General features: G+C 36.3%; 1 protein-coding gene across 5 annotated transcripts; it reads left to right on the plus strand.

Moving 5' to 3' along the window:
• The first annotated feature begins 402 nt into the window (after nt 1-402).
• On the plus strand, nt 403-6,025 carry LOC140518698 (ovomucoid-like). Of its 5 annotated transcripts, none has more exons than XR_011971994.1 (5): nt 403-522; nt 967-1,068; nt 1,800-1,857; nt 3,451-3,569; nt 5,843-6,025. XR_011971994.1 is itself a non-coding variant. In XM_072631040.1 (5 exons), the coding sequence occupies exons 2-5, from the start codon at nt 999-1,001 to the stop codon at nt 5,886-5,888; spliced, it is 267 nt and encodes an 88-aa protein (XP_072487141.1). In that variant the 5' UTR covers nt 416-522; nt 967-998; the 3' UTR covers nt 5,889-6,025. The 5 variants fall into 5 exon arrangements, 4 of the variants coding, with proteins under 4 accessions (XP_072487141.1, XP_072487144.1, XP_072487143.1 ...); XM_072631040.1 differs by having other exon boundaries at nt 416-522; nt 1,800-1,831; XM_072631043.1 differs by having other exon boundaries at nt 416-522; nt 1,800-1,813.
• Nucleotides 6,026-19,542: the final 13,517 nt, after the last annotated feature.

The following is a 19,542-nucleotide window of genomic DNA, read 5'->3' on the forward strand; positions in this document are numbered from 1 at the left end:
TCCTGCTTGTCTACCTCTGTATGTCATTTTCTTTTCAGTGAAGAAGCCAGAATGGAAAAAATAATATTAAGGAGCCTAAATGGGTTTTACCCCTTGTCTACTGTCCTCTTCCATTCTTTGTTCCCCTTGTCCCCTTATCTTTTGACCCTCCTGAACCTTCTCTTGTAGGCTGTCCTCTTCCCCCATTCTCAGCTTCTCTTTATACTTTTGTCTTAAAGTCTGTCACAAATACTTCTAGGCCTCTTTCATTTTTCCTCATTCCTTCACCTCCTGCTGAGGCATAAATGTAGATAAAGCCAAAGCTTCAGATAAAAAGATAATATATAGCCTGTGGGTACAGTAGATGTTGAGATATATTGCTCTCCTTCTCACCAAATCTCCTCATCCCTCCCCAAACATTAGGACCTCCCTCCTTCCTCCTCATTGGAGAGGAGATATAATGACTGGATAAGGGCTTTTAAGTTTCGTACATAGAAAGGAGGACAGAGAACTTCAACTTCTTGTCCTTTTCTTTCCTCTAAAGTAGGTCACTCAGGGATTGCAATCAAGATTCAGCCTCTTTCCTCGCATTCTGATTTATTCTTTCCTGTTTAGTTTTCTGCCTGAATCTGATCCTTCTGCAAACTTTTCTTTGTTGTATTTCTTGGGAGAAATGTCAAGTTTGATCATGGACATGGTGATAAATATTCGGTTTCATCTTCTCTCCTTCCTCAATTGAACTGATCATAGGGGGTGAGATGCCAAGTTCTCACAATTCTGTCTTTGAGGCAAAGAAGAGGAATAGCTGAGACTTGTGCTGGCTTGAAGGTTCTGGCTGGGGATTGGGTTGGGAAGTGGGCTTTCCAACCCTAATATTTTGGGTGTGGGAAGTGAGAAAATAACTAATTTAATTTTAATAGATTTCCATTTTGTTAAAGACAAGCTATCTTTAAGCTTTTACCAATCTACATTTTTTTTTCCTCACAGAGAATTCAATCCAGGAACACCCCAGAGGCTGAATGGCTTCCTGTAGACTGAAAAAGAAGGCCCTCTTAGGACTTTTCATCTTCACGTTAACTGTTTACTCAGGTGAACAAATTTTTAAGTCATTGGTGGAAATTCACTAATCTTTCAGAAACCTATGTGTTTCCTGAATTGCCTGTGGTTTGGAATAGGTTGTTTCTTTCTTCTTTTGTAGCTCTTTAAAAAAAAAGTTGTGATTTATTGAACTGGCAAGTTTAATGTATTCAATACATTAAAAAAGTTATGGAAATATGGGGCAGGAGAAAGAGCAGTGCATAAGATGTCAGCAATTTTGATTTTATTTTGCTACTCACTTGCCATAATCTAGAGCAAACTTCATCAATGGGCCTCCATTACTCATTTTATAAAGTGGGGAGGCAGAATGAAATGATCTTTAGGGTCATTCCCCACTGTAATGTTTAATATAGTGTACTAGGAATCCTCTAGGTCTTCATTGGCAGTGAATCAAGAGAAAGAATTAGTATAAATACATCCTCCTGGATGAGAATTTTTTAAAATTAATACTAAAGCAGTCTTTACCCAAAATTCTACTGTGTCCAACATTTTTCACGATGACCTTAGTATGCACTATATCTGTCTTATCATTCATTTTTTGTTGGCTCTAATAGTTTCTAGATAATTAGATCATATAAATACAAGCATACACACAGGTCACCTGAATCCTTTGTAGAGCCTTGAGTATTGAAAGAGAAAACTATTAGAATCATTCCACATAAAGATGAAGTAACTTTATCCAAAATTACAAAATGTAATCAGTGCACTTATTTTTTTTGCAGGTTCTTCCTCAGAGGTAATAACAAGACCTCCAGTAAGTCTTTCTAACTATAGTAGGGGGTTAGTATTCTGCACTGAGCTGCTTGATTATAGTAACTTTTCGTTTGTGCAAAAATATTAATTTCATATGCCCTTCTTGTTCAAAGTTATACCTTATGCTCAAAATTAATTAAAAGAACTCACACATGTAAAACAACAACCCGAGTCAAATAGGACATCTAATATACAATACTCTCTTCTGTGAAGAATTCAGCAAGCTTAAAATATCTTGAATGAACAGAGAAAGAGCAGAGAAGGAAGACCCAAGAGGGAAAAAAATTCCTATTTTTTTTGGACAGCCTGCTCCTCCCAATGGAGAAGGGGAACAATTACAATAGATGGAGGCATACTTTTTACTACCAGGACTATGTGTTCATTTAATTTTCTTAGATATCAATCTTTGTTACAAGAGACTTTTCAATTGGGATAGATATGGAGTCTTTAAGAATAGCTAGTAATTTTTAAAAAAGAATCAAAAATATAGTTTTAAAAAGAACTATGGGGATAACTGAGGCTGTTTGTAAAATCTAAACATGCAAGATAGATGTCAATTAAGATGGAGTGCCAAATTAAAATAAGTATGTGCAAACAATGTCAAGGATGAATTCCATTCTATGGTCAAGCCAGAAGTCCAAATGGAATTTTAACTTTTCATGAAGTGGTTGGTGTTAAGTAGACAATGAAAATGTCTCTTCTCATCTGCCTTATTTTCCCATGGGTTAAAATCCCCATTTTATTTTGAGGATGAAAAATAGACTTTAAGGAGTCATCTATTATATGTAATTGCTTCAAGTAATAAATTGGAATGCCTTTCGGTCTGTCTAATCAGTGGAATAGGAATCTTCCATTCGTTAAATAATATGCAGCTCACGTCACTTTAGTTCACTTTACTTCAACACGTTAGGTTGTGAGTGTGTTAGGTGTATCCAGGTGTGTTTTAGTTTCTGTGAAGGCAGATAGAAAGCACAGGTAACACTGTGGTACTCTGTAGAAAGCAGGGTAAATTTAGAGTCAGAAGAACTGAGTTCAAATGCCTTGTGTCTCTGCAGGTCACATTCCTCATGTACAATGAATTCTTCTCAAGTCTTTCCAACCCTTAAGTCTAGCTTTCAAGTAGTTTGAAATCTGCCTGGGATGGCAAGGCATCTACCTGTGAGTTGGTTAAATCACTAAACCAAATGATACAATACATTCTCAGCACAAAACTGAGTTGAAGAGACCAAGATTACTCTAATAAATCAAGAACAGTGAGATGAACTGTAGCTGGAGAGATGTGAGAAGGCTTCAGGTGGGATGGGAGACTTAGCCAGTCTCTCAAAGATAGACAGTATTTGGAGGTTCAAAATCCTGTGTTGAAAGATAGTCTTTCTTTTCAAGTTAAAACTCCAAATCCAAAGGATTTCTGATTCATTTCTTTTCTTTTAGAAAAGACAAGCTTGGATCTGAATCCAGAAGTACCATTAGCTTGGTTCCTCACACTCCTGTTGCTTTTGTTCAAAGCCAAGAGATGTCTTGATATCTCTATGGACTGTTATCTTTATTGTGGTCCTCAAGCCCCAGGCTTCTTTATCCTTGATGTCTGATCCAAACTGCATGTCTTTCTGATTCTGACAGATTGAATGTAGTATGTATATGAAACGACCACCATATTTGTGCACCAAAGAGTCCAATCCTATCTGTGCCTCAGATGGTCAAACACATGGAAATGTATGTATGTTTTGTAATGCACTGAGGTAAGTTTGCAAAGTTAACATGGCATCTATTCTTAAATATCACAGACATTCCCAGGAGTCAATGAAAATGCATGCTGTCACTTCATTTCAATTCATTTTAATTCAGCAAGCCATTTCATTTTTTTAATAATCTAAGAAAGTTTTTATTTTATTTTGTGTCAATTGCAAGTAAACACAATTAACAGGTATTTTCTGTAATTTTTAAGTTAAAATTTTCTTTTTTTGTCCCCAAAATGTTGAATGTTTTCACTTGTCAACCACTAGATTACTATTGTTATTAACTATTATGTCTTGTGTACCTAATCTATTCCTCTATTTCTTAGCTGGTACCAAATTGTTTTGATTCTTGCCATTTCTTAATACGCTATGAGATCTAGTACAGGCAAGTCACCTTCCATCAATTTTTTTTATTCATGTCTTTGATATTCCTGATCATTTTTTTTCTTCCAGATGAATTTATATATTTATTTATTATTTTAGCTCTAGAAAATAATTTTGAAAGTTTTTTAGAGCACTGAATAAATAAGTTAGTATAGGCAAAATTTTCATTTTTACTATACTGGCTCAGCCTACCCTCGAGTAATTAATATTTCTTCACTCGTTCAGATCTAATCTCATTCATGTGAAAAGTATTTTGTAATTGTGTTCATACAGTTCTGGGGTTTGTCTTGGCAGATAAACTCCCACCCATTTTAAAATATCCTCAGCTACTTTAAAATCACATTTTTCTTTCTGTCTCTTCCTGTGGAGTTTGTTGGCAGTATAAAAGAAATACTGATTTTTTGTTGGTTTATGTCCAGCAACTTTGCTGAAGTTGAATCATTTTTTTTCACAGCTGATTCTGAGTTTCTAAAATTTCTCAGTTCTTCCAATGTGGGATAATCTAATGGTAGCTGTGGTCATTGCTCTCCTGGCCTCTGCTCTGGCTGACAAGGCCTTCTACCAGCATTCTTCTACATTTCAAAATTAACAAGTGGCCCTGCTGTCCTGGGGCCACAAGTCATCTCATTCTTTTTGGTTCCATAAATGCAACTTGACCCCACTGTTCTGTGGTTAAAGATTATAGTGCTCCTTTGTGCTCTAGATATGAGACAAGAGCCCCTGTTCTCCTGTGAGCAACCACAAGCACTTCTCTGCTAGAACTCCTTTTTCTCTTCGCACTATAGGCTAGAATTATGTGTGACCAATGCAAGTAGGTGTTGCACCCAATGCCAACAAAGGTTCCCTGTAATAGCTTTCTGACCAGTTGTCTCACCTCCTCTTACCATGCGTGTGGGCCACATCAGTCTCTCCCAAGGCAAGGTCTGTGCTGCCTGCACTGTTTTCTTGGACAACCACTACCTAAATGAGACAGAACTTTCTTTCCAGTCTCCTAAGTTGTCTTAGGTTAGAAAATTATTTTACCTTTACCTTTTTATGGTTCTACTGCTACATATTGCCATCTGTTGAATTGTTTTAAAGTTGTTTGGAATGGAATTGAAAAGAAATTATGTAAGATCCTATTACTGCGTCATCTTGCCTCTGCCCTATCCACTAACAAGTAATTTCAAAATGCCTTCTATGTACCTGGGAATATTATAGTCCCTCAATACATCAAAGCAAAAATGAACTGGTTCCTCAACTTCTAAAAGATAAATTCTGGTGGAATGATTGTCCAATATGTGCAAAAGAGGAGTACATACAATATTCATACAGAGAAATAGGTGAGGTGTGGGGGTTTTCTGCTGGGTGGAAATAACAATATTTAAAAAGACCATCAGTTCTTGGAAAGTTCTTGAATGGGAAGTTTCTATATCCTCAGGTGACAATGAATTTGCGTGCATTATAGTATTGTCATCTCTTAACCAGAATTTTTAACCAGAAGTTGAGTCTAAGCATTTGAGTCTAATCAGGGCTATGGTTTCTTTTTTCCTGTTGTTCACAAGACTTTTGTGAAGACTCAAATGACTTTGATCTTTTTGACAAATATTTGGTCATCTTTTATTGGCCTCCAATCCAAACGCAATGCTATGTGTAACCCTAGTTGCAATATGGAACTGTCATTTCCCATCTCTGCTCCAGTAGACTAGCTCCTTCTATGCCCAGAAAGAGGAACATTCTCTCTTCAGCTCCACCTTAAGAGCTATATCCCGAATCTCCTTCAAACTTCAATTGGTCATTTCATCTATGTTAATTTATTTATTAACATTATACATAAATGAGCTATTGATATTTATAAGAAGGTAAAAAGAAAATATTTTACATGAAAAATTTTCTGTTCTTTCCTCTTATAGAGAAGACAAGTCCCTTCAATTTGTCCGCTTTGGTCATTGCCCCTAACACATGCTCTACCAGTCATGTTCTCCTCATCTGGTCCCAGGAAGTCAGCAATTACTGATGCTTCTTTGTCTGAATATTGTAAGAAAAAGCATTGTACATTGTACTTATCTTCACAATTAAATAGAACGAAACTTCAACCACTTTGTTCTTGAATTTTCTTTCTACAGAGGGTGAGAATTTCCTCTCACTTTACTTCAGTTACTACCATTCTAAAGGTTTACCAAGTCAGTGCCTCACTTACAATTACATCTAGGAATGTAGATACAATGACCCTGACTACATTACCATAAAAAGGATGGAAGGTCTATTCAACTATAGGATAGAGATGATAGCATATTATACCAATACCCATTAGGAGGTCCTAGCTTTCTTACAGATTACAGATAAAGATGGGGAAAAATTAGCTTTCCAAGACAATAACAAAAAGGGTTGCCATACTCTGGTAGAGATGTTTTTTCCCCTGAAGCACAAGAAGTAAGAGAACTAGGAGAGACTTTTTTTGGGGGAGGCAAAGCTGGAGAACCCTGAAGAGTAAAATTACTTAAGTGATCATTTTATGTTTTGGTATTTTTTGTAATGTGACAGTTAAAATTAAGGTAGTCTGAACAAGATCAATTCATTAGTAAAGTGTAAATTTACCAATATATAGGAACTCAGATTACACAGCAAAGCTAAGACCACAAGGTGGGGAATGACTACCCTATTTGTAATTGTTTAGGTATGTGCAGAACAAAGAATAGGTCATTTTTGTGAGGAACAAGTTATGATAGTTTCCAGAGGTGGGGCATGGGAGACAATACAATTGGGTGAAATTGTGAATGGTGGGCTAGCAACAACTCCTTGTCCCCCTCCTGTGGTTTAGAAATATTCATTGTTTAAGTTCACCCACAAGGACACAGAGAGTTGATCAGACTTCTTTGGATAACAAAACAAACATCTTTGAAGGATAGTTTGGTAGTACAAAGGCATTAGATCGGACTCCCTAGAGTTCACCTGCATTCCTCAAGTTTAGCAGATTTCCTTGAGGCAATAATAGAATAGAGATTAGAAGGAAAAGTGAACTTGTAAACTTAACTCACTACATGTCATCTGAATTCTTGAACTCTAGTCAGAGACAAAAAAAAAATAATGACTGAGGCAGTTACAGAATAAAAATCAATGAATTGTAAATAGAATCAATTAGAGAAGATACAGAATCAATGTGATTATTTCACTATTATACATGTTCCTTGCAGTGTCTTGTGTACTGGACCTTCCTGGAAGGTTTCTGAGGTTTATGTTATAGCATATATCAAGGAGATGAATAGTAATGACTCTGTCTGATCACAAGGTCAGGGATAGCTGTATTCTTAATATTGGCTTATTCTTGTTCTATGTATGTGCCTGCACTAAGGGAATCTTATAGGGGGAAGAGAGTAGTAGCAACAATGAAACAATGTTTGTATCAGAAAGTCAATTTAGGGAACTATCCTATTCTTTGGAAAAATACTTTTGGGGAAAACCTCACAAATGAGAAAGCACTCTCAACTTAGGGATTAAAACACATAAAATATTTTAATGTATTATGTGAACTAAGGTAATGCACAGCCACTCAGGAGCTCGATATCATCAACCATAAAGGGAGAGGAATTCAGTAGATAGCCTTAGAGATTTTTATGGGCTCTGAATTTATGGTTGTATAATGTAATCTGAGATCATATTAGTAACTACATAATGTTCAGTATGAAGTGAAAATCCCACTTGCTACTCTCCTGTTTAGTCTGTATCTCAAGCGTTGTATTTGGTTTTGGGTACCATATTTTAGAAGGACATTTAAAAGCTAGAGTCCATTCAATGGAATGGTAGGCATGGTAGACTTAAAAGGAAAAGGCATGGGTTTCAACAAGGAAGAAAGATAATATTTATGTTTTTTGTGTTCAGAATAAAGAATTAGATGAAAGTTACAGAGAGGTAGATTTAGAGTTATGTCAATCCAAACCCCCTAATTCAAGACATCAAAAAATTAAATGGTCTTCCTCTGGATTCATTAAGTACTTCGTCACTGGGACAATCATCAAATAGCACAAGAAAAAACCCAAAACATAAACAAACCTTATCATTATGTTTGAGGTTGTGTCCTGAACAGACATACTTGGGATAAGATGGTTTCTGAGAGTTTCTTGAAATTTTAGAATCTAGAATTCTGTGAAGTGATGTTCTTACCATCATCAGCCTGACTACTCAGATCAACATCTCACACCATATAGTGAGATAAGGTCAAAATTGGTACATGATTGACACATAAATGGTGATACCATAAGCAGATTAGGAAAGTGTAGAATAGTTTACCTGTCAGTTCAATGTATGAGAAGAACTTAGGGCTAAACTATTGATTCGGGACATTAAAGAACATAAAATGTGTAAATATTTCTTTACAACAAATTCAAAGCTTCGCAAAATTGAAACCAAATCTATAAAAATTAAAAGGAAAGTAGAAAAATGGGAAATATTTGCAGGAAATATCTGTGATAAAGGTTTATTTTCTCCAATATGTAGAGAACTAAGTCAAATTCATAAGAATACAAGCCATTCTCAATCAATAAATGGTCAAACAATATGAATGAGCATTTTTTTCAGACAGAGAAATCAAAGATAACTATAATCAAATGAAAAATGCCCAATATCACTACTGAATAAAATGGAAATTAAAACAAACATTACTGAAGTATCACCTCATACCCATCAGATTGACTAATATGACAGAAAAGTAAAATGACAAATATTGGAGGAGATGTGTGAAAATTGGAACACTATTGCATTGGCAGTGAAGTTGTAAACTGATGTAAGTATTCTGGAGACTAATTTGGAACTAAGCCCAAAAGGGCATCAAAAGACGCATACCCTCAGATCCAGCAATACCAATATTAGGAAAGTATCCAAAGAGATTCAAAAAAATGAAAAGGGCCCTTTTGTAAAAAAAAAAAAAAAGTATCAATAGAAACTCTTTTTATCGTGGCAAAGAACTGAAAATTGAGAGGATGCCCATCAATTAAAAATTGGTTGAATTTACTGTGATATATGAGTAGAATAGAATATTATTTTGCTCAATGAAATGAGGAGCAAGTAGATTTCGGAAAATCTGGAAAGGTTTGCATGAACTGATAAAGAATTAAGTGAGCACAGCCAGGATAACTTTGCATACAATAGCAGTAACAGAGTGTGATGAACACTGATGGATTTCTTTGCTAATCTCAGAAATGTCATAATCAAAGATAATACCAAAGGACTCATCATAAAAATACTCCTCTTCTCCAGAGAAATTACTAATATTGCCTGAGTACAGACTGAAACATACTTTTTTTTTTCATTTTCATTCGTTTTCCGCTCCCCACAATTGGTGAATTTGGAAATGTTTTACATGATTAAGCATGTATAACCACTATCAGATTGTACAGAGTTGCAAGGTGTGGGTAAGGAAGGTAAGGAAGGTATTTAAAACTGAAAACTTAACATTGAATGTTAAAAAAACGATTTTGACAAGTAATTGGGGAAAATGAAATATTGTTAATAGAAAATACCTGATAGGCAAAGAATAAACTAAGTTATCACTCATTGCAGACGATATGATGATATACTTAGAGAATTCTAGAGAATAAAGTAAAAAACTCCTTGAAATAATAAACACCTTTGGCAAAGTTGCAAGTTACAAAATAAACCCACATAAATCATCAGCATTTGCCACACTATTAACAAAGTCCAACAGCAAAGGATAGAGAGAGAAATCACATTTAAAGTTATGGTAGACACTATGCAACATTTGGGAGTCTACTTGCCAAAAACCACCCAGGGACTATATGAACCCAAATACAAAACACTTTCCACACAAATAAATTCAGATCTAAGCAAATGGAAAAACATCAGATGTTAATATAATAAAATGCTAATATAATATGATAAATATAATGCTAATATAATAAAATATAATATAATAAATGCCAATATAATAAAAAATGACAATTTTACCTACATTTATTTACTTATTCAGTGTCATATCAAACAAATGACTAGAAAATTATTGTCTGGAGCAAGAAAAAATGATATCAAAATTCATCTGGAAGAACGAAAGGTCCAAAACATCAAGGAAATTAATGAAAAGAAATGCTAGGGAAGGTGGTCTAGCCCTACCAGATCTCCAATTGTATTATAAAGTAGCAATCATCAAAACCACTTAGTACAGGCTAAGATATAGAAGGATAGATCATTGGAATAGGTTAGGTAGTAGTCTACTGTTTGAAAATCCCAGGACCCCAGCTTGTGTGATAAAAACTCACTGACAAAAACTGCTAGGAAAACTAGATGGGAAAACCAGATAATAGTGTGTCAGAAACTGGGCATAGACCAATGTCAGACACCATACACAAGAATAAAGTCAAAACAGATACATGATCTAGCTATAAAGGCTGATATTATAAAAAAAATTAAGGGAGCAAGGGATAAAGTATTTCTCAGATTTATGGAGAATGGAGAAATTTATGGCCGAAAAAGAGACAGAGAACATTATGAAGTACAAAATGAATAATTCTGATTATATTAAATTGAAAAGCTTTTGTACAACCAAACCCAATGCAACCAAGATTATGAGGGAAGGAGAAAACTAGGAAAGAATTTTTCCAACTAGAGTCTGTGACAAAGCCCTCATTTCTAAAATAAAGAGAGAACCGAGTCAAATGTATGAGAACACGTCATTCCCTAATTGATAAATGGTCAAAGCATAAGAATAGGCAGCTTTCAGAGCAAGAAATTAAGTCTATCCATAATGATATGAGAAAAATGCTCTAAATCACTGTTGATTAGAGAGATGCAAATCAAAACAACTCTGAGGTACCACATCACACATATCAGATTGGCTAACATGACAAAACAGGAAGATGATAAATATTGGAGAAGATGTGGGAGAGTTAGAACACTAATTCATTGTTGGTGAAGATGTGAGCTGATTTAACAATTGTGGAGAGCAATTTGGAACTATGCCTAAAAGGCAATAAAAGTGCATATACCCTTTGATCCAGCAATACTACTTCTAGGGCTGTATCATAAAAGGACCATAAAAATGGGGAAAAGGTCTTACATGTACAAAAATATTTATAGCAGCTCTTTTTGTGGTGCCCAAGAACTGGAAATTGAGGCAATGACAATCAATTGGGGAATGGCTGAAGAAGTTGTGGTATATGAAGGTAATGGAATACTATTGTGCTATTAGAAATGATGAGTGGTCGAACTTTAGAAAAATCTGGAAAAACTTCTATGAACTGATGCTAAGTGAAATGAATAGAACCAGGAGAATGTTATACGCAGTAACAGCCACACTGTGTAAGGACTGTTTCTGATAGACTTAGGCCCTTCAAAACAGTGCAAGGACTTAAAGCATTCCTAAAGGACTCTTAAGTCAAAATGTCATCCACATCCAGAGAACAAACTATGGAACTGGAAAATAAATTAAAGCAGACTTTTATGCTATATTTTTTTTTTTTTTGGTTTTTCTCATGGTTTCTCCCATTCATTTTAATTCCTCTGTGCAACATGACTAATGTGAAAATGTGTTTAATAGGAATGTATGTGTAGAACTTATATAAGACTGTATGGCATCTTAGGGAGGGATAGCAAAAGGAGGGGGAGAAAATTTAAGACTTATGGAAGTGATGGTTGAAAACTGTAAACAAATTAATTAAATTTAAAAAAATACCTGTAGATCTAGATAAAAAATAAATATAAGATATTTGTACAGACAACTCTGGTAATTAGAGAGAGTGGATTAGGAAGGGAAAAAAACTTCATTATAAGGTTATTATTAAGATTAGCTACGACTAAAACTAAAGAGGTGTAAGTTAGATAAGAGTACACATGAGTCCCTTCTAGTGAATAAAAGCAAGGAGACAGGAGATGGGGTACCATGACTGACAAACAGCAAAAAGGTGTATTTGGAGTATTTGGTGTAGAGTAACTTAGAATAATTAGGAGACCAGAGTCACAAAATTAGAAGACTCTTGTTCATTTGAAGGAAATCTTTGGCAAATACGTACTACACCCTGGGTGGAGCGAAGATGGTAGAGTAGAAACATAGACTTGCTTGAGCTCTCCTCCCAAAGCCCTTAAAATCCCTGCACAAATGACTCTAAACAAATTATACAGCAGCAGAAACCACAAAATGACAGAGTGAAACAGATTTCCAGCCCAAGATAATCTGGAAGCCTGACAGGAAGGGTCTATCACACTGGGCTCAGAGAGAAGGACAGCACAGCACGAAACACACCCGCACAGACAGGACTGGAGCATCCTTCAGGGTGCTGAATCATGGGTAGCTTCTGTGGTTTCCTGATTTCTCAACCCACAAGCACCAGACAGCTTTAAAGATCAGTGAGAAAGCTTTCACCTAGGTGAGAAGGGAATGTGGTCTGGCTCCGGCCCCAGTCCCAGGTATAGCCTTGTCCCTAGGGCAATGATGGCTAGTGCCATAGTAGTAGCAGCTTCTGGTGATTTTGGCCTACGAATATTGGGGAAATTGAGTTACTGATATGGGTCTCAGTGCTGAATGGTGGCCCTGAGGTGAGGAAGAGCTCTAATGTGGCAGAACTGGTGGTGGCTATGGTGAGGGAATCCTACTAGCAAATCCAGGACAGAGAAGCATGTTTGTGTTTGCTCACAGACCAGAGTGCAGGCTAGAATAGGACTAAACATCTCTCCATTGATTATGCCACTTTGGAGGAACTTAAAACTTATAGGTCCCTATATATATATATCTCAGAGGACAACTGCACAAAACTTCTGAAGCCTGGGGTAGTGTACCTTCCACTTGAGAAAGGGCTCAAAAGTCAAGTAGTTGACTGGGAAAATGTCCCGAAATGGGAACAATAAGACTATAGAAGGACACTTTTTTGGTGAAAAGGTATTTTTCTTCCATCTTTTTGGATGAGGAAGATAAAAATATACAACTAGAAGAAAACCAAAGCATAAAACCAGAGGAAGAGAGCAAACTCTATGCTCCTACATCCAAAGCCTACAAACAATATGAAATGTTCTCAGGCCATGAAAGAGCTCAAAAAAATTTTGGAAACCATGCAAGAGAAGTGGAGGAAATATTGTGAAGAAAAATTAGAGTGATGCAAGAAAATCATGAAAGTAAACATGAAGTCATGAAGTTAACAGCTTTCTAAAGGAGACCGAAAGATGCTGATGAAAATAGCACCTTTAAAAATAGACTAACCAAATGGCAAAAGAGGTCCAAAAAGACAAGGAAGGGAAAATTCCTTAAAAAGCAGAATTGGCCAAATGGAAAAGGAGATTCAAAAGCTCACTGAAGTAAATGGTTCTTTAAAAATTAGAATAGAACAGGTAGAATCTAATGGCTTAATGAGAAATCAAGAAATTATAAAACAAAACCAAAAGAATGAAAAATATAGGAGACAATGTGAAATATATCATTAGAAAAACAGCTGACCTGGAAAATAATTCCAGGAGAGCTGATTTTAAAATTATCGGTCTACCTGAAAACCATGATTAAAAAAGATCTTAGACATCATCTTCCAAGAAATTATCAAGGAAAACTGTCCTGATATTCTAGAACCAGAGGGAAAAATAAAAATGGAAAGAATTCACCAATAACCTCCTGAAAGAGACCACAAATGGAAAACACCTAGAAATATTGTAGCCAAATTCCAGAGTTCTCAGATCAAGAAGAAAATGCTACAAACAGCCAGAAAGAAATAATTCAAGAATTGTGGAGTTATAACCAGGATAACAAAGAATTTAGAAGATTTTACACTAAGGGATTGAAAGGCTTAGAATATGATATTTCAGAGGTCAAAGGAAATAGGATTAAAACCAAGAATCACATACTAAGAAAAACTGAGTATAACAATTCTTTGAAAAATGGAATTTCAATGCAATGGAGGACTTTCAGTCATTCTTGTTGAAAAGACCAGAGCTGAATAGAACATTTGACTTTCAAATACAAAAATCAAGCAAAACATGAAAGGGTAAACTGAAAAGAGAAGCCATAAGAAACTCATTAAAGTTGAACTGTCTACATTCCTACATGGAAAGATGATATTTGTAACTCATGAGACCATTTTCAGTTTTAGTGTAGTAGACAGAATACTCTTTCACACACACAGGCATATATATGAATGTGTATGTGCAAATGTGTGTGTGTTTGTATGTGTGTATGTATGCGTATATTACATATGTGCATATATATGCACCCGTATTTATGTGTGTATGTATGTATATATACATGTGTGTATATTTCTATCTTTATGTGTATATGTGCATGTGTGTGTGTTTATGTGTATATGTTTACACATACACAGATGGAAGGCACAGGGTGTGCTGAATATGAAGGGGGAATACCTAAAAAATAAAATTTACTGTTGCATGGAATGTACTAGGAGAAAGAGAAAGGGAAAGGTGAAATGTAGCAAAACATTTCATGTAAAAGAGCCAAGAAAATTCTTACAATGGAGGAAAGGGGGGAAATGAAAGGGAACAAGTGATCCTTACTCTTATAGTATTTGACTTAAGGAGGGAATAACACACATTCAATTGGGTGTAGAGATCTATTTTACCCTATCGGAAGGCAGGGGGGAAGGAGTTAGGAGAGGGAAGATGATAGAAGGGACAACAAATTGGGGATGGAGGTAATCAAAAGCAAACACTACCCTGGGAGGACAGATCAAGGGAGACAATGGAATAAATGGAGGGCAGGACAGCACAGAAGGAAATGTGGTTAGTCTTTCACAATATAACTGTTATGTAAGTGTTATACATGGCTGTATGCTGGGGATGGAAGCTCAATTCCATGTGGACAGTCTCGGGCGGGTAAAGGTGGGAACTTCTAAATCTTAGAGTTCTCACGAGACCCCCCAGGAAACGACTGGGAATCGAGGTGAACCGAGCTATCTCGTGTATTTCCGCCTCTTCCCGTGAGAAACGTGATGGGAGAGAGCTCTCCCCGCCCTCGAGATTGTCCCGGATCTGGGCACACCTAACAGCACGGTATTCAGATGCAAACTATGCGGCTGGAGAGCTTAAGTAGGATCAGGAAAGCCTGAAAGCTCTCTTGGGTGGAGGGGCCACGTGTGAGGACACTAGGCTCCGCTTTTCCTCTCTCCTCTCTCCCCTCCCCCTGTCTCCCCACTTACACTTCTACTTCCAATCTCTTATTGTAAGATCTTTGCCTCCTTGGGAGATTCTTCGCTCCCTCCTAAGGAAGAATTCCCCTGCTCTTGTAACTAGACCCTGAAATAAAGCTCAACCCTTGCTCGACTCTGGAACGTCCTTTCTCTCATACGAGCATCCGGTTTGGCCAACCGAAGACCTCCAATAGAGGTAAGGGAAGACTCGGGTAGCCCTCAGGCCTCTAGGCCTGGCAGCTATACAAGTATGGTTTATATTGAATTACTTGATGTCCCAATGAGGGTGTGTGTGGAGGGAGGAAAGGAGTGTTTATGAAACTCAAAGCTTTAAAAATGAATATTAAAAATTGTTTTTGCATGCAAGTGGGAATTAAGATGTGTAGGCAATGGGACATAGATATTTATTTCACCCTACATTAAAAGAGGGGAGGGGGATGGAAGAAGTGAGGGTGATAGAAGAGAGGATAAAATGGGGAAGGTGTTGGTGGTGTGCACAGTGTCCTGAGATAGGGGGTGGGGTAGGTGGGGAGAAAATTTGGAATTTAAATTATTGTGGAAGGGAATGTAGAAAACCGAAAAATAAATAAATTATATGTTAAAATATATGCACTGCACCCTAAAAAGCAGAGATATCACCTTGCTAACCAAGGTTCATATTCTCAAAGCTGTAGTTTTTCTAGTGGCAACATATAGTTTTGAGAGTTGGACTCTATAAGGAAATGTGAGATGTGCAGAACAAATAGTTACAAATAGTTATATCGTGCTGTGAGACTTTTGAGAGGTTTTTGAACCACGCGGTGATCAAATTGGTCAATACTGAATAAAATTAATCCAGGCTATTCACTGGGAAGTGAAATACTGAAATTGAAGCTCAAATATTTTGGACACATAATGAGAAGACAGGATTCATTAGAAAAGACAGATATGTGGAAAGATAGAAGGTAAAGGGAAAAAGAGATTTCAGAGTATGAGATGGCTACAAAGTATCATGAAGACACCCAACATAAACATGCACAGACTGAAAGGAAGCAGAAAACTGAAGGATCTGGCATGATATGGTACAGAAAATTTGGACATAGCTAAAAGACTGAGCAAAAAAACCAATATAATAGTTTGGGAAAATCTACCTTAATAATCAGCCTGATAAGGCTGTTTTAAAAAGATATTTCTATTTCAGCTAACATTGGACCACGTGCCCTCTGAAACCCTTTATAAACCAATCCAATCCAACAAACAATTATTAAGCATGTATTATGTGCCAGGCACTGTGATAAATACTGGGGATACAAAAAGAGGGGGCAAAAATAATCCCTGTCCTCTAAGACCTCACATTATAATAGAGGAGAAGGCATATGAGCAATTCAGAACAAACAAGGTATATACAGGTCAACGAAGACCATCTCAGATGCAAGGCATTAGCCATGAAGGGAAAGGATTTTAGGAAAAGGGAGGATTTTACCTCAGACTTGAACTGCATGATTCTACTGTTCTCTAATAAAGATAAGAAATGTTAAAATGCTAATATATTTTGGGATCTAATAAATGGAAAAAAATGAGCTAAAGTAAGTGATTAGAAAGTTGAATATAGAGAAAAGGAGAGAGGCAGACAGGCAGAGACAAAGATTATAATTAGTTGAATAATTGAGGATGATGGAAGGACTCATAGAAAAGATGACACTCAAGATGGGTCTTGAAATGAAGAAAGTAAAATCGTATTTAGGGAAATCTTTGCCTGAAGTGCCCTATGGCAAAAGCAAAACTATGGAGGCTGAAAGGAACAAGATAAGATCAGAGAAAATTAAGCAGTTAGGTCTAGCTAGAACAAAAAGTTCAAGGAGGAAAATATTAGAAGATAGAGATCAAAAGGTAAGTTGTAGTCAAATAGTTAAGGGACTTGAATATCAAGTAATAGTGTTTATACTTCATTCCATAGACACTAAGGAGCCTCTGAAGCTTTTGATGTAGGGAGTGATATGATCAGAACAGTGATTTAGGAAGTTTATTTAAATAGCCTGAGAAACATAAATCTCAAGAGGGAAAAGCTGTAGTGAGACCACTTACTCTTAGATTGCAATACTTCAAATATTATTTAGAAATATCATTACTCACATGCAAGCTATGCTTTTGTACCCTATTTGAAGCTCAAGAGAAATATATTTTAAGGTTATTCTTCTTTATGAAATATTTGTCCCAATGACCTAAATACAATTTTATATATACCACACACAAACATATGTGCATAAAAATACACACACAAGTGTGTGCATGTGTGTGTATATGTGTGTGTGTAATGCAGTTTAGAATGTTAGAGTTGGTTGTGATAGACTAACCTTCAAACTGATATTGTGTTCTCCCTATTTCTAATTGAGTAGCTCTTGTGATGGGAAATTCTCTACTTGATAAAATAACTCATTTGAATGTTGGGATGTCTCTGATTATCAGAAAGTTGTTCATATTAAGGTCAAATCTTTCCCTCAATGACATTCATTTTTGGTCCTACTCCTCAACCCTGAAGCTATAAGAAAATGCATATTTATGCTCTTTTCTACAAGAAAAGCTTCAATTATTTGAAAGCAAAAGTGGGCTCCTCCAGCATCTGTGCTATTAATTAAAAACAATCAAAAACCCTTAAATGCAATTTTACATTTATTCCTTGTCAATTGTATCTTCCTGATTCCAGCTCATTGATTTGGGTAATGTCATTTCTAATTCTCTGTTTCTCACTCAAAACCTTTCTAGGAGGTTATGTTTGGTTCTAGACTTCATCTTGTCTGAAATAATGTAGTTCAGGGGTGAGGAACCATTTCACATAGGCAGGATGCATTAAAATTTAGTTGGAACTAAATAAGGTCACATTCAACAAACTTCGACTAGATGTCCATAACAATGTACATTATTTCATAAAATTTTAACTAATATGTACTTAATAATTTCAAAAACCGAAAGTTAGTTTTTAATTTTAAAGTTTAATCTTTTAATGACTTTGCTGTGTCTGCTTTTTTTGGAAAAAAAATTGAATATTTGGTTGCAGCATCGAATTCCACTGTTTCATTTGATCCTTTAGACAGATACCAGCCATTTGTAACCTTAAGGGCATCTTGAGTTGGGTTAGATAAGAGAATATTAATCTGCAGCAATAAGTGATAGAAAAACAGGAAAGCAAATATAAACAGAGAAATAACTGTCTGACCATAAGCAATACATATTCCACAGATTAACAGACAGCACCTACTGTCTGATCTTTACATACATACGAGAGAAGCACCACCATCTGAGTTTTCAAAGCTGCCGGGCTCCTTAATGACTATTCAGAGTATATTGCTAAGGCAATATTCATAGCACTGGTGGTGACTGAATATGCCAGTGTAGTTCTCAGCTGGAAAGTATAACAGTCTCTCCATATAGAAGGCAATAGAGAAATATATATTTAGACAACAGAAAGCAAAATCAGTTATAGTGACCAAGAAGTCAATACAAGTTATCACCAGAAGTGGCAAAGCCATTCCCAAGCCTCCCCATGCCCCCTGCTGGGACCTTCCCACAAACAAACAAATACTCAGCACCCTAAGCTTTGCCTGCCTGTGTCCTTCCTGACTCTGACTAGCCTGACCAACTTCCTCCCAGCTCTGCTCCATCCTTCCTTCTCCACCTGTTCAGCAAGCTCCTCCCACCACATGTGACTTGGGCTTCCATGTGATTTAAGCAGGTGGCATAGGCCTGTTAATGAATGGGAAAGATTTTCCTATTTAAATTATAATTTCAGAGAGTCTCATCTGGCACAGGAACCTTTGTCCAAAGAGTAATCCCCAAAGCAAAACCTCATGTCAGAGTATATATAAAGACTCAGCTCCTGATTGGCAGAGAGTCAGTAGGCAAGAAACCTAAGGGACTTGGCACACCTGTGTATTATCAGGGTTCAAAGGAGAATGTGCCTTCAGATGCTCACAATTTAGCCTGAGCCTGGTAAACTGAACTCCAAAAAGAAAACAACAAAAATTCCACTTTTCTTGCTGTTCCATTTATCTTAAAAGTTGTTGAAAATGTCTGTTATATGTATTCTGTTCCCAAGAGTGCCCTAGTTAAGTGACTCTTCATAACAAAGAAAATCTTCTGTTTTGACCTGAATGAAGCATAAAATTTGTGCTGTAGTATCAATTAATTCATCCAAAGTGACTGAATAATATATATTTTCCTTCTGAAGTACTGCATGAATTTGTTCTAAGTTGAAACCTAATTCATCCTGCCAGTCAGTTATGGTTCTCCCTGAAAAAGTCAGTTGTTTATACCTTGAAATGTTACTGGGGTCCAAGTATTCTACAACTTTGACAATGCATTTTTTCATAATTTCTACATCACAGAGTAGCTTCCTTCACCCCCCCCACCCCCCACCAAGAGTAAAAGCTACTTTAAAAGTTTCTTCAGTGGCATTATTTTTCAGGCCTTCCTGATGCCTGAAAGAATTGGCTTTGCTTTCATATTTTAAT

The sequence above is a fragment of the Notamacropus eugenii genome, chromosome 1 (assembly GCF_028372415.1).
Source record: "Notamacropus eugenii isolate mMacEug1 chromosome 1, mMacEug1.pri_v2, whole genome shotgun sequence".
Taxonomy (NCBI): Eukaryota; Metazoa; Chordata; class Mammalia; order Diprotodontia; family Macropodidae; genus Notamacropus; species Notamacropus eugenii.